The 11,307-nt window shown below is 34.3% G+C and overlaps 1 protein-coding gene across 5 annotated transcripts in view; it reads right to left on the minus strand.

The window, feature by feature from the left end:
• Positions 1-4,548: 4,548 nt before the first annotated feature.
• Positions 4,549-11,307, minus strand: part of HDX (highly divergent homeobox) — a 57,448-nt gene continuing 50,689 nt past the window's right edge. For 4 of the 5 annotated variants that reach the window (XM_026061268.1, XM_026061267.1, XM_026061265.1 and 1 more), the window contains 2 exons: positions 10,877-10,999; positions 4,549-9,865 (listed from right to left, as the gene is read on the minus strand). In XM_026061268.1, coding sequence (XP_025917053.1) covers positions 9,740-9,865; positions 10,877-10,999 — 249 coding nt within the window. In that variant the 3' untranslated portion in view covers positions 4,549-9,739. Of the gene's footprint in view, positions 9,866-10,876; positions 11,000-11,307 lie in introns of those variants that run through there. The other variant, XR_003252746.1, reaches the window with a different exon arrangement.

The raw sequence follows: 11,307 nt of genomic DNA on the forward strand, positions 1-11,307 counted from the left end.
GGGGTTTGCTCTGGGGTGCTCCCCAAGAGTTAAGAAACCCCAGGTGTCGGCCAGAGTTACCACACTGTGGGGTTGCTGTAGCCCTCCAGTGACCCCGAGTGCTAAACAAACCTAGTCAGCAAAGGAGAAGTGACACTGCAGACTTGCACTGTAAGCATCTAAGTAGTGTGGTACCTTGCACTGGGTTATCCATTGAATATGCATACTATTATCTGTTGACCATCCTGTTGGTATCCATACTGTTCTTGGCTGAGGCCATGGGTTCTGTTGTGTAACTGTGGTCTGGCACTGTTTGATTGGATAAAAAAACCTTAGCCTGTGAAGGATAAAAGAAAGCCACATACCTCTGTGCGGACTCGGACTCACCATCAGCTGGCCTGCAGACCTGACAGCCCACCCATCAGCGGGGACACCCTGATGCCAACTGCCCGGGAGAACCTGAGTCATCCCAGCGCAGCTTGAGCATGGCAAGAACAATCTGCTGGAAACTACACCAGAGGGATGGTGTCCCCATAGGGGCAAGGAAAGGGTGAGAACGGTCATTGTACTGTGCATCTATGGCTTAACCATAGAGCTCTGATAAGTGTATTCTAGTTTTAGGTTTTTACTATACTTTTTAGCTTTGTTATACTTGCAGATAGTCTGGTGTTAATTGATTAGTGTTGTCCAGCATCCATCATATGTGTAGAACGGCTTAGCTCTAATAAATTCTCACACTTAACAAATGATGATCTCTTGAGTTCAGTGCAACTAATCCTAATGCAAAAGAATCCCGGATGCCCCTCTATTGGCACGTCACAGTGAACAAAACCACCTTGAATAAAGCAGTGAGTAGGCTACACCCTGCTTATGGAATATAGTCCTTGTCTCAAATAGGCCCAGCAGGAATCCATCCCACAAGCTTCACCAGTCTTCTCTGGTTCAACCAGAGATGCTTCATGCCATATTTCTTGCAGATATTTTTCTCTCACCAGTCCTGGCCTTGAAATCCTGTTATAACTTCTCCTCACTCCTTGTTTGGAGAGCGCATTTCCACACTGCCAGTGCTTGAAAGAAGCTGCAGTATTGATTACATTTGCACAGTTGGCAAGCAGTCGTTCTGAGCACTAACAATTTCTGCCAGAATTCCATCACCTGGTCAAACCAGTCGGTTTGAATTCAAGCTGAAGTTATGGGTAATGGTATTTAGTTCTTGAGCACTTTCAAGCTATTAAGTGCTAAGAAACAGTATCATGGCAGCTTAGAGACCTGACGTTTATCTTAAAACTATTTAAGCGTTAGTCTGAGCTGTTAGTATTGCTGTATGTTAATGGCTTTGATTATACCTAAATTCATCTTATGAAAAGGGAGAAAAATTTTAAAGTGTCTTAGGGATACAGGGATGCAAGTTCTGTATATAATTCTGAAAAGCCTCTCCATAAACTAAAAGCGAAGTAGTCTAAAATATTCCTAACTCCTCCCAATAAACAGCAGATCTCTTACAGCCTTTACCTTCTTCCCTACCAAAGATAGGCATAGCATTATTACTTTTTAGAACAGTGTTTACGACTGTATTCTAAATGAACAGGAAACTTCTAACAAGAAAATGGTTGAATTAAGTACAGTGTCTCACAGGTTGCCACAAAAAGTACAGTAGTTTATACTGTTTTTCTGATTTATATTGTTTTTATAAAGACAAAACTATACAAGCTACTGAGAACCTTACTTTGGTAAGAATATTTTCTTTTTGTTAAGAATATGAACTGAATGGCAAATGATTCATTACAGTCAAGCATGAGGAAGCTACTGACTGCCAACAGTCCCCCACCGTTGTTTAACTTGCATGTTAGTACCAGAATATTATTACCTGCTTTTAAATACTATCTAAATAATTGCTAAATAGTTTTATTTTTGACAAAAATTCTTATTGACTAGTTATATAGTGAAAAGCAAAGAATTAGGGAAGACAGTGAACATGCCTGTTCTGAAACCTAGCCCTGACATTAACTTAGTTCATGCACACTTGGAACAGCGGAAATGACATGTACTCTTCTCTTCTTCATTGCCACAGCACCCGTGCCAGAATCATAAGATATTATTTAGAAAAAAACTTATATAATTCTGACTCCAGCAACTCCCTACACAATTGACACCTGTAAATGGAACCATTTTCTATCACAAAATTGCAAAATGATTGAATGGCTATACCTTAAAATAACGATTCCTAACACATCCCTCTTCATCTTCAGAACACAGACCTAAGCATACAAAATTTCTACTGAACTTAAGGACTAAATGGGGTTCCAAGAATACAGTCTCTGGTTTTATGCACATTAATTTTTACAAGACAATAACAAATACAGAAACTGAGAACTTCATATAGGAAAAGGAGTTAGTTAACCTTTATTTCATTTCTCCATAGTCCCAAGCTTGACAGACGTAGAAAAATATTCTGGAAGTCTAGTAGACAAATTTATCAATGCTAAATAGCCCTTTACTCTGACCATTTGGGCCATTCTAGATACATTTGTACAAGCATTACCTCAATTTTTTTAATGAAAGGTTTTGCCAAACTATAAACAATAAGCTACAGAGAAAAATCTTGAACCACCAAAGCATGCATATGAAGATATCTTCCAAAACTTTAAAATTAAAAAAAAAAAAAGAAAGAAAACAAAACAACCTTGACGCACATGTAGAGGAGGAAACAATTTACAATAATTTTAGGGAAAAATAATTAACTAAAGGCAAGTCAAAGCAAATTTTGTAAACTATTTGTGGATAAGTTAAAATATCTATGGCACAAATTTTCACAAAAAATTAAGGCAAAGACCAACATTTTATATAAAAATAGCTGGGCAGGCTTCTAAAGAAGGAAATAAGCATTGCTCATGATGACTCTGTTAATACAAGATTATAAATACCCTTATATATACAGACAAAAATCAATACAAATGTATGGAATATTTCACTAGGCATCCATCTTTCAAATAAGCCAAGATTGTATGTTCTGGACTATACTGGAGGTACTTCAGTTCAAGATTTATAGTAGTTTCCTTGCTACACATACTGATACAAATAATAAAAATGCAATATAAATATTGATTTTCACAGAGAAATTCAGTAATACACTCAGGTTACAAAGCTTACCAAATTGGCCCAGAAAGAAATCATACTACTTTTAAGACAGATTATTATCTTATGTTTGTAGGTTAATGAAAACATCCAATTTATACAATAATGTTTAAGCTTCCAAAAAAAAAATTTTTTAATCAAACTGATGCCCTTAGTGTAACTAAAATGGAAATTATCATGGCTGAAGATTCATTATCTCTTCATAAATATAGCAGTTTATATGCCAAGATTACTTAGAAATACTATTATTATGGGCATTTTGATCTATTTTCAAGCCTAAAACTTACCAGTTTTGTAAAGAGTTATTCTATAGTCAATATTTATATTGATGTATTTAATTTCAAAACTACGTAATCAAATAGTAAGACAAAAATAAGAGAAAAATCAAATCTATTTTAGAAGAATTACATTAAGATTTTAAGTAAAAATACTTTTGTGGATGCTAGTATGATGATTGAGTTCAGTTTATCTGTGCACATTATAAATATGCATATGGATGTTCATATGTTCTCAGTAATTCTTAGAAATAATCATAGAAGTTATATGATTTCTATTAGAGAGTACAATTTATTCCCAACACAGTTCAGTGGATTTGCCATGACTTTATAAACTTTACTTGCCAAAATCTGAAAATAAAATGGAAGTTGCTGTCTTCTAAGGTGAAGAAATTTTTCATTTTACTTTCACATTTTTGAATACCCCCTCCACCCCCAAATCTTCATTTGTTTTCAACTGAAATGCCTGTTTGTACCTAGGTCCCTCCCCCCATCTGTTTGAACAGGTCTGTACAGTCTACAAACCCTCCCAACGCACACATTTCATAGCAATAGATGTGATGAGGGAAAATTATAGGAACTTTTTGCTCTTTGACATGAACTTTACTACAAAACATGGTCTACATTTTCATTTAAACCTTAGTTTGCTATTGATTCATTTTAATTTAATGCTTGCTTATAAGCAAATCAAGATTGTTCCTATAAAGTCTCTACACATATTATGCAAAAACAAAAGCTGAAGCAAAAGCTGAAACAAAAATATGAGGACAAATTTATGAAACACATTAACTCTTGGAAAATGTGAAATCCTATCCCTTTTTGTTACCTTGCTGAGACTCATTATTTGACTGTTCTCTCTCACAGAAATTAATGTATTATACTGAGAAATGTTACGACAATCCTTTAGTACCAGAGTATTTCTGATATCCATTATGGCAACAGTTGTACCAGAACAGGATAGCTAGCCCATTTACTACCACTTCATCATTGAGCCTAGTAACAGTAATATTTATTACCCTTAACATATGCTACTCTTTTCTCCCCAATATCACATCTTTATTATTTCCTTGTCAATAGTTTGTGTTTTTAAGACAAATACATAAAATAGTACTAAAATAAAAAACAAACTGAATTTATCACAATCTTAACTAAAAAATAAGCACAAAATTGAAGAATGTGTATTGGAAATAATTTATTGCCTATAAAAAAGTTTAAAAATTCTAAAGTTCACATTTTTGTGTGGTTTTAAAGGTGGTGTTACGTTTCAGAGGTAGTGTGTGTAAAGTTTAATACAGAATTTGAAAAGAATTATTTACTTAGTTCAGTAATACAGTATAATGCTCACTATAGCCAAAGCAATGACCTGAAACCATTTTCTTTACAGGAACATTCTTAAGAATCTCTTTCTTGAAGATGATGGCTTATTTGTTTAAAAACAACAACCATCACCACATGCCAAAGTTTCTTCTCCTTTTGTGTCTGTTGTTTTCTGAGCAAAATGCCAGCCACTGGCTTACAGAGAAAAATACTTTTTAGTCAGAATAAAACCCTATTCTGCCATGGAAAGAACCAATTTTATAGTTTTTTTTTTTTCTTTTTTTTTTTTTTTTGCTCATAACTTAACATTTGACCAATGTACTGAAATATGAACTGGGTAGACAAGTCAAACACCATAAAACAGCTTCTTTTTTTTCTTCTTCTTCTAATAACTAGCTAGAGTTTTCTCACAAACCATTGTCTATTTTGATCAGGCATCCCACAACTGATCAACTTATTAACCATTTCTAAGATTTGGGCAGAAAAAGCACAGTCATGAAATGAAAGTTGAATATTGGAGAGCTGCCAGTCCCTATAACAAGTACAGCAGTCTCGTACTTCACTGGCTGACCTGAAGGATCTGGGCAGTAGGACTGGAGGTAGTAAATTAAACTTTTGGTTGTAACATTACAAGTTACTAATTCTTCATGTTTCAGGTATGCTGTTTAGTATTCCATTTTCGCGCATTATTTTGTTTCCTTACTTTATCAGTATCCTGAGACCAACAGTCAGCTATGACTAATACCTATAGAAAAGTTAGTGCTGTCCAATTTTTTTAATGTTATTAATACAGTAGTGCAATACAGATCCAAAATTAGATAGCTGATCAATTTTAAGCAGTGATTTCCACAACAAAGATGTTCATGACTCTGTTGATTTGTTCTGTCATTCATTCCAACTGTATAACCACAACAGTAAATATCACCATCTCCACTTGGTGAATAGACTTGATGAGCTGCTTCCCAAATTAAGAAGATAAAAGTATAAGCTAATACATTCTTTTTTTACTCAGAAGACTGCAAAGCCCATGATCTGCTTGTCATTTTGAGAATTTTTATTGCCTTAGTGAAAACACACGCTTGCAAAGATTAAAGTGCGGTGCTGCTCTGAGAACCAAGTACTCAAGAAAATTGACGCTTCTATAGCACATCTGTTCTTCACGTACTTCTAAAAATCAAATCTGCCAAAAATTTGCCTGTTAGACTATTTACTATTACTCACTCCTGTTAGACCTACAGGCTTGACACAAGTATCATCTGCAGGGAAATGAAAAGAGGCATAGCTTCAGGAAAGAGCTTTCTTAAGTATCAGCAAGCTTGCTAGCATCAAAGAGTTTCACTGCTCCCAAAGGAGAGAGAGCATCCTGTTTCTGTTTTAAAGTGTCTGTTTTGAACTACCTTTTTCCACTTTGGTTTCTTCAGAAAGACATACTTAATCATTCATGTTCCAACAGATGCATTAGGAATAAACAGCGCCTGGAAAGTCATCCTTCATAGACAAAGCAAATCAGAGTCTTAGCAGAAAGATGATAAAAATGTCAATACATGCCACTTTTGCTGTAGCAGTTATTCAAATTACTAATCCAAAACAGTGAAATAGCAAGGGGCCTTATTTCTTTCACGGTAACACAGCACAGTATTAGCCTTATCTGTCACAGACAGTCTATGCAAATGATGAATTAGCATTTAAYATGTGCTTTTTTTTTTTTTTAATCCTCCTATGAACAGAGGAAATAACCATAAACCAACCCTAAATATGTCAAATACCAAGACAGCCATCACTATCACCTTCCATCATCTAGAGAACTTTCAGAATTTCATCTGGAAATTGGGATCCTGGTGACCCCTTATTAGAATTTGGTGTCAGTACAGTTACGGTGACAAAGTTTTAAAGAAATATGGATGGCAACAAGACCAAATGCTCTCATATTGTCCTAAGGTCCAGTTGAACCGATACAAGTTACATGAATTTGGATGTAACCTGCAAACCCAACTAGCACATTTAGTTATCTGTTAGGGAAACAAACAAACCAAAAAAGACTTAAATTACAAAGCCATGAGCTATGTGTGTGGTGCTAGTCTGAAGTGAAATATTTAGATATGTATTTTCACAACTTCAGGATGGTTAACTGCTGTTATGATACAGAATCTATAAGCAAGTGTGCTGCTTTTCAGCCACTGTACCACAAAACTATTGTTGCTGCAATGTTTTAAATAGCCAGCAATGGTAATGAATCATCAAGATTTTTTTTTTGTTTTACCTATGAACAGAAATATATTTTAAAATTAAGAAAACAAAACACATGAGTGTATATTATTATCCAATATACCATTTTGTTATACAAGAGTATAATTTATGCTCTTTCTTCCTGAATATTCTGCAATATTGTCAAATGTTTCAGGGTATGCAAACATGACTCCTTTACTGTATGTTTTGTCTTGTAACCCTGCCATGAGAAAAGGACCAAAGAACAACATGCTCAAGCTGCAATTCATAGAGGATTCCAGCTTTCTTGAGCAAAGAGACTCTTATATAATTGTTTAAATCTCATGGTAGTTCATTCAAAATGAATCCTTTCAATTTGTTTGGCATATGAAATAAAAGCAAGACAGAACAAAAAATGGATTATTATCAATGATGACAATTCTCTTGTAAAAAGGCAAGAATTGCAGTAACTTAACTGACCATGAAATCAAGAACTCTCATTAAGAGTATCCTGCCTTTTGTCACAGAAATTTAAGTGGAAGCAGCAGGAAAACAGGATCCAAACAGTGGCAAATCACAGTACTATTTTTTTTTTTTTTTTTAATTTCAAAGCTCACAGAAAACAAGAGGTTTCATTGTCAGTGGCACAGACTTCCTATCTTGAGAGAACAGTAATAGAAAGCCTTGCCAACCCAGTATAGAAAACCCTTTATAAATGATTTTTTCAGAGATGGTGCAGAACTGCAGTTGAGCTCTAGTTTACATTCGATGGATAGTACTGTGATCTTTGCTCACAAACCTTACGTAATTTTAGATCGGTGGTCATTTCAACAGAAATGTCAAATACTGCTCTCCCTCTGAATAAGGATGTAAGGCTGTGTCTGCTAGCCAGAATGTGACTTTTCAGTTAAGGTTTTGAGGGATGAGGAAACTACCACTTACATTGTGTAACCCCTAAGTGCCTTTTCTACCTCTCCAAATTCTGTTTTGAGTTTTAATGCCCAGCCTCGTAACACAGCCCCAACAGTTTGCTTTCTGTAGGATTATTCTGTAGAATACATGGGAAGACTTTTTGTGGACTATGAATTAACTGAATTGTGCAGTAATCAGAACTGTGAAAAAAAAATTTTTTTTTTAATATAGCTTTCAAAATTACTACTATCCTTTGTGCAGCTGGCATTTAGCAATATTGTTAAAAGCTCCCCATGACCAAGGACAACACAGAAACAGAGGAAAAAAAATGAAAAGAACAAAACTCACTGTAAATAATAAAGTGAAAAAAATTGCATAAGTGATTAGGGAGGAATAGAACAGAACAAGTGAAATAAAATCATTTGTGATCATTAGACCACTATTAAAGTATGTTTTTGGGGGGGTTGTTTGTTTGTTTTTTTCCTTCACACTGAATTTTCTCACCTACACCTTGGACTTCCACTTATTTTTTTTTATTAGGATGCTTTTGTTCAGATAGAACCAGCCTCTGAATAGTCCAACTGAAATTAATGGGATTACTTACTGTGCTACATGAATAAAGATTCAGAGTAAATTACTACTTGGTATAAAACAGAAAGATCAGGCTAAATACAAGATTTCAAGAGTATCTGTTTCAAAAATGCTTGCAGAGGAATATTCAGATTAGAAGTTATAAAGCATTAATAATATGGGCATGTGCCTACATGCCCTACTAAATTTATCTGAATGTGTCTGCACATCTATTTATTTAGATGAGTAAGGGGATTCAATGTGAACAGCCACTGGGAAAGAATAAATTCATTTCAGCCACTGCCTGCAATTAAACTCACAGTTCAGAAATGGCAACTGTATTATGGTTTTGGCCAAAAAAATTTGTCAGATGGGGCTACTTCTAAAACAGGTCACATTTAGAAGATTTTGCAAAGCTCAGTTTGAAACACTCGAAAACCTTTTGGGACACGATGACAGCTGTGGCTTTATGACACTATCTTGATAAAACTGGAGAGAAGTTTATGGAAAAGTATGTAATATACTTAAAACTTAGTGAACAGAACTTTAGTGTTCTGACTTTGACAAATAAAAACTATAACTACATTCATAAAACTTTAAATAGTAGTGTAAACATATGTAATCTCATTGCTATGGTGAACATTCTGTAGCTATTGAGTTTACAATATGAATCTAATTTGTTACAATGTTACAACTTAATGACTGCCTCTGTATATTAATAATTTTTTGATGATAATTCAAATTATTTGCTGAGCCTTTCAAAGTTTTTTGTTATTTTGGTCAGAAAACAGAAGATTCAACAATTTGCAGTTACATAATGAAAAGCACTTTAGTTTAATTTCAGATTTCCAAAGAGGTTCAAGGACAATTCATAAAAAGCCCATTTTTCTGTCTGGATTCCCAATTTTTAGTCCACCTACCTGAGTAAGAATTGGGGAGGGGGAATCTACAATAAACAGGACTAGTGAATTTTATATAGCAAGTGACTCAGAAAAATTATCTGGGTGCATAACAGGACATGTGTTTTCCATTCTTGGACCCCTGCTCAAAAAGACTTTGCTACAGAGCAAGAGTTATTCTGAAAAGTCAGAAGTTATCCTGCTAAAAATGAAACCTTTCCTCACAGTTCTTTCATTTACCAAAAACAACATTCCAAATGTTTTTTGTCCTTGCAAACTGCAGCCATTACATACTATGGTCATCCTTCAGCAAGGTCTATGTCACCTTGGGCTTTTTTTTTTTTTTTTTGGATTGAAGAACATTGGATAACAAAAAGCTGTTCTCAAAACCTACATGTTGGGCAGTCTTTTTTCTTGTCAATAAAAAATAAAATAAAATAAAATAAATCACAAACTGTCTGAGGCATTTTTCTCAGATAAAGATGACAAACTGAATGAGGTATCATCAGGCTCTGGGGATGCATGATTGAAATCCATTTCTTCTAATTCAGGAGGTAAGTCTGACAGCAGTGCCTATAATTAAAAATATTAAAATACAGTACTTAGCTATATGCTTTATGTCAACATTCAAATGTCTTTGTATAGTGAATGAATTTTCTTAAGCTTTTTAGTCAGTGCTGATATTGGATGGCTAAAAAGAGAAGAGGTCGGTATTGATAGGTATTGATAAGGATAAACATACTGTCCAATATAAAGTGTCTTAAAGCAATCTCCAGAGTTAAACTTAAGTTATGTTGGAAATGGTTCAAAACATTTTTTCCCCCACAAACTGGACAGAATAAATGTTCTATATTCATTTATTTTACTCAAGTATTTTTAACATGCAAAAGCTTAATATATCTACAATTGTACTACACTGAGCGTGCAGGAGACAGGACTAGATTCTGCACACAAGATTAGTCGTAAGCTGTTTTAATTTTTATCTCAAAGATTTCGAGTTCCCTCCTTTATATTCAGTTAATGTGGTTTTATGAAAAAACAACTTTAAACCAAATTTAGGTTGAATGTAAAATGTTTTAACTTTCTTTATTGCAGGTTATAGTTCCTATTTTTACATGTGGCAAACTGCAGATTGTAAAGGGGAAAGGGGGGGGGGAAAGGCAACAAACCCCTTCCCAAATAAAGCAGAAAACATTATTTATACAAGACATAATCCAACCAAGTATTAAAACAAATGCTAACAACTTATAGTTCTTAAAAGGGCAGCTATGTATTAAAGGCAGTGTACTGAAACTGAAAAAACCTGGCTTTTATTCCTAGATTCGTCTTAGATCTTACAACAGACAAGTCAAACTCCTTCAGTGTACACTGGTGCGTTGGTTCCCCCTTTGTAAAGGTAACACTTTTTCTATGTTGTTTGTTTAGACTGCAAGATCTTTTGTTTAAAGTTCAACTTTTCTTGTGTCCATAAGACATTCAGTACAATGTTGCCCTGATCATAATTTGAGCTTCTGGGTACTATGGAAGAGAAACAAGAAAATGATAGAACACTTTGACATTATTAAAGCCTACTTCAAGATTTACCTGCTGCTGTTCTTTATCATCTGATTTAATAGCAAGTATCAAATTGCGAGTAAATGTCTGTAGTTCAAAATACTTCTGTTTGTGATTCTCCAACTCATTTTCAATGAATCTGACTTCTTCATTCTGTGGGGGAAAATTACATGAAGTTCTGAAAATAATAAATAGTACTGAATCATTTTAATAACATTTAAATATACTTACATTAAAACTAAATATTTTTACTTAAAAGCAGTAATGAATTTATTATGATTTCTGGCAAAAACAGTATTAAATAAAGCCCAAGATTCTAGAATTGTAGAATTCTGGAACAATGCATGAATATTTTGTATAGAGTTTTTTGATGGACCACCAATAACATCACACTAAATCTACAGTGCCTAAAAAAAAAAAAAAAAAACATATGCCAGTTCATTTTTCATTATCCTGCATAA

Source organism: Apteryx rowi, unplaced genomic scaffold (genome assembly GCF_003343035.1).
Source record: "Apteryx rowi isolate R43461 unplaced genomic scaffold, aptRow1 scaffold_179, whole genome shotgun sequence".
NCBI lineage: Eukaryota > Metazoa > Chordata > Aves > Apterygiformes > Apterygidae > Apteryx > Apteryx rowi.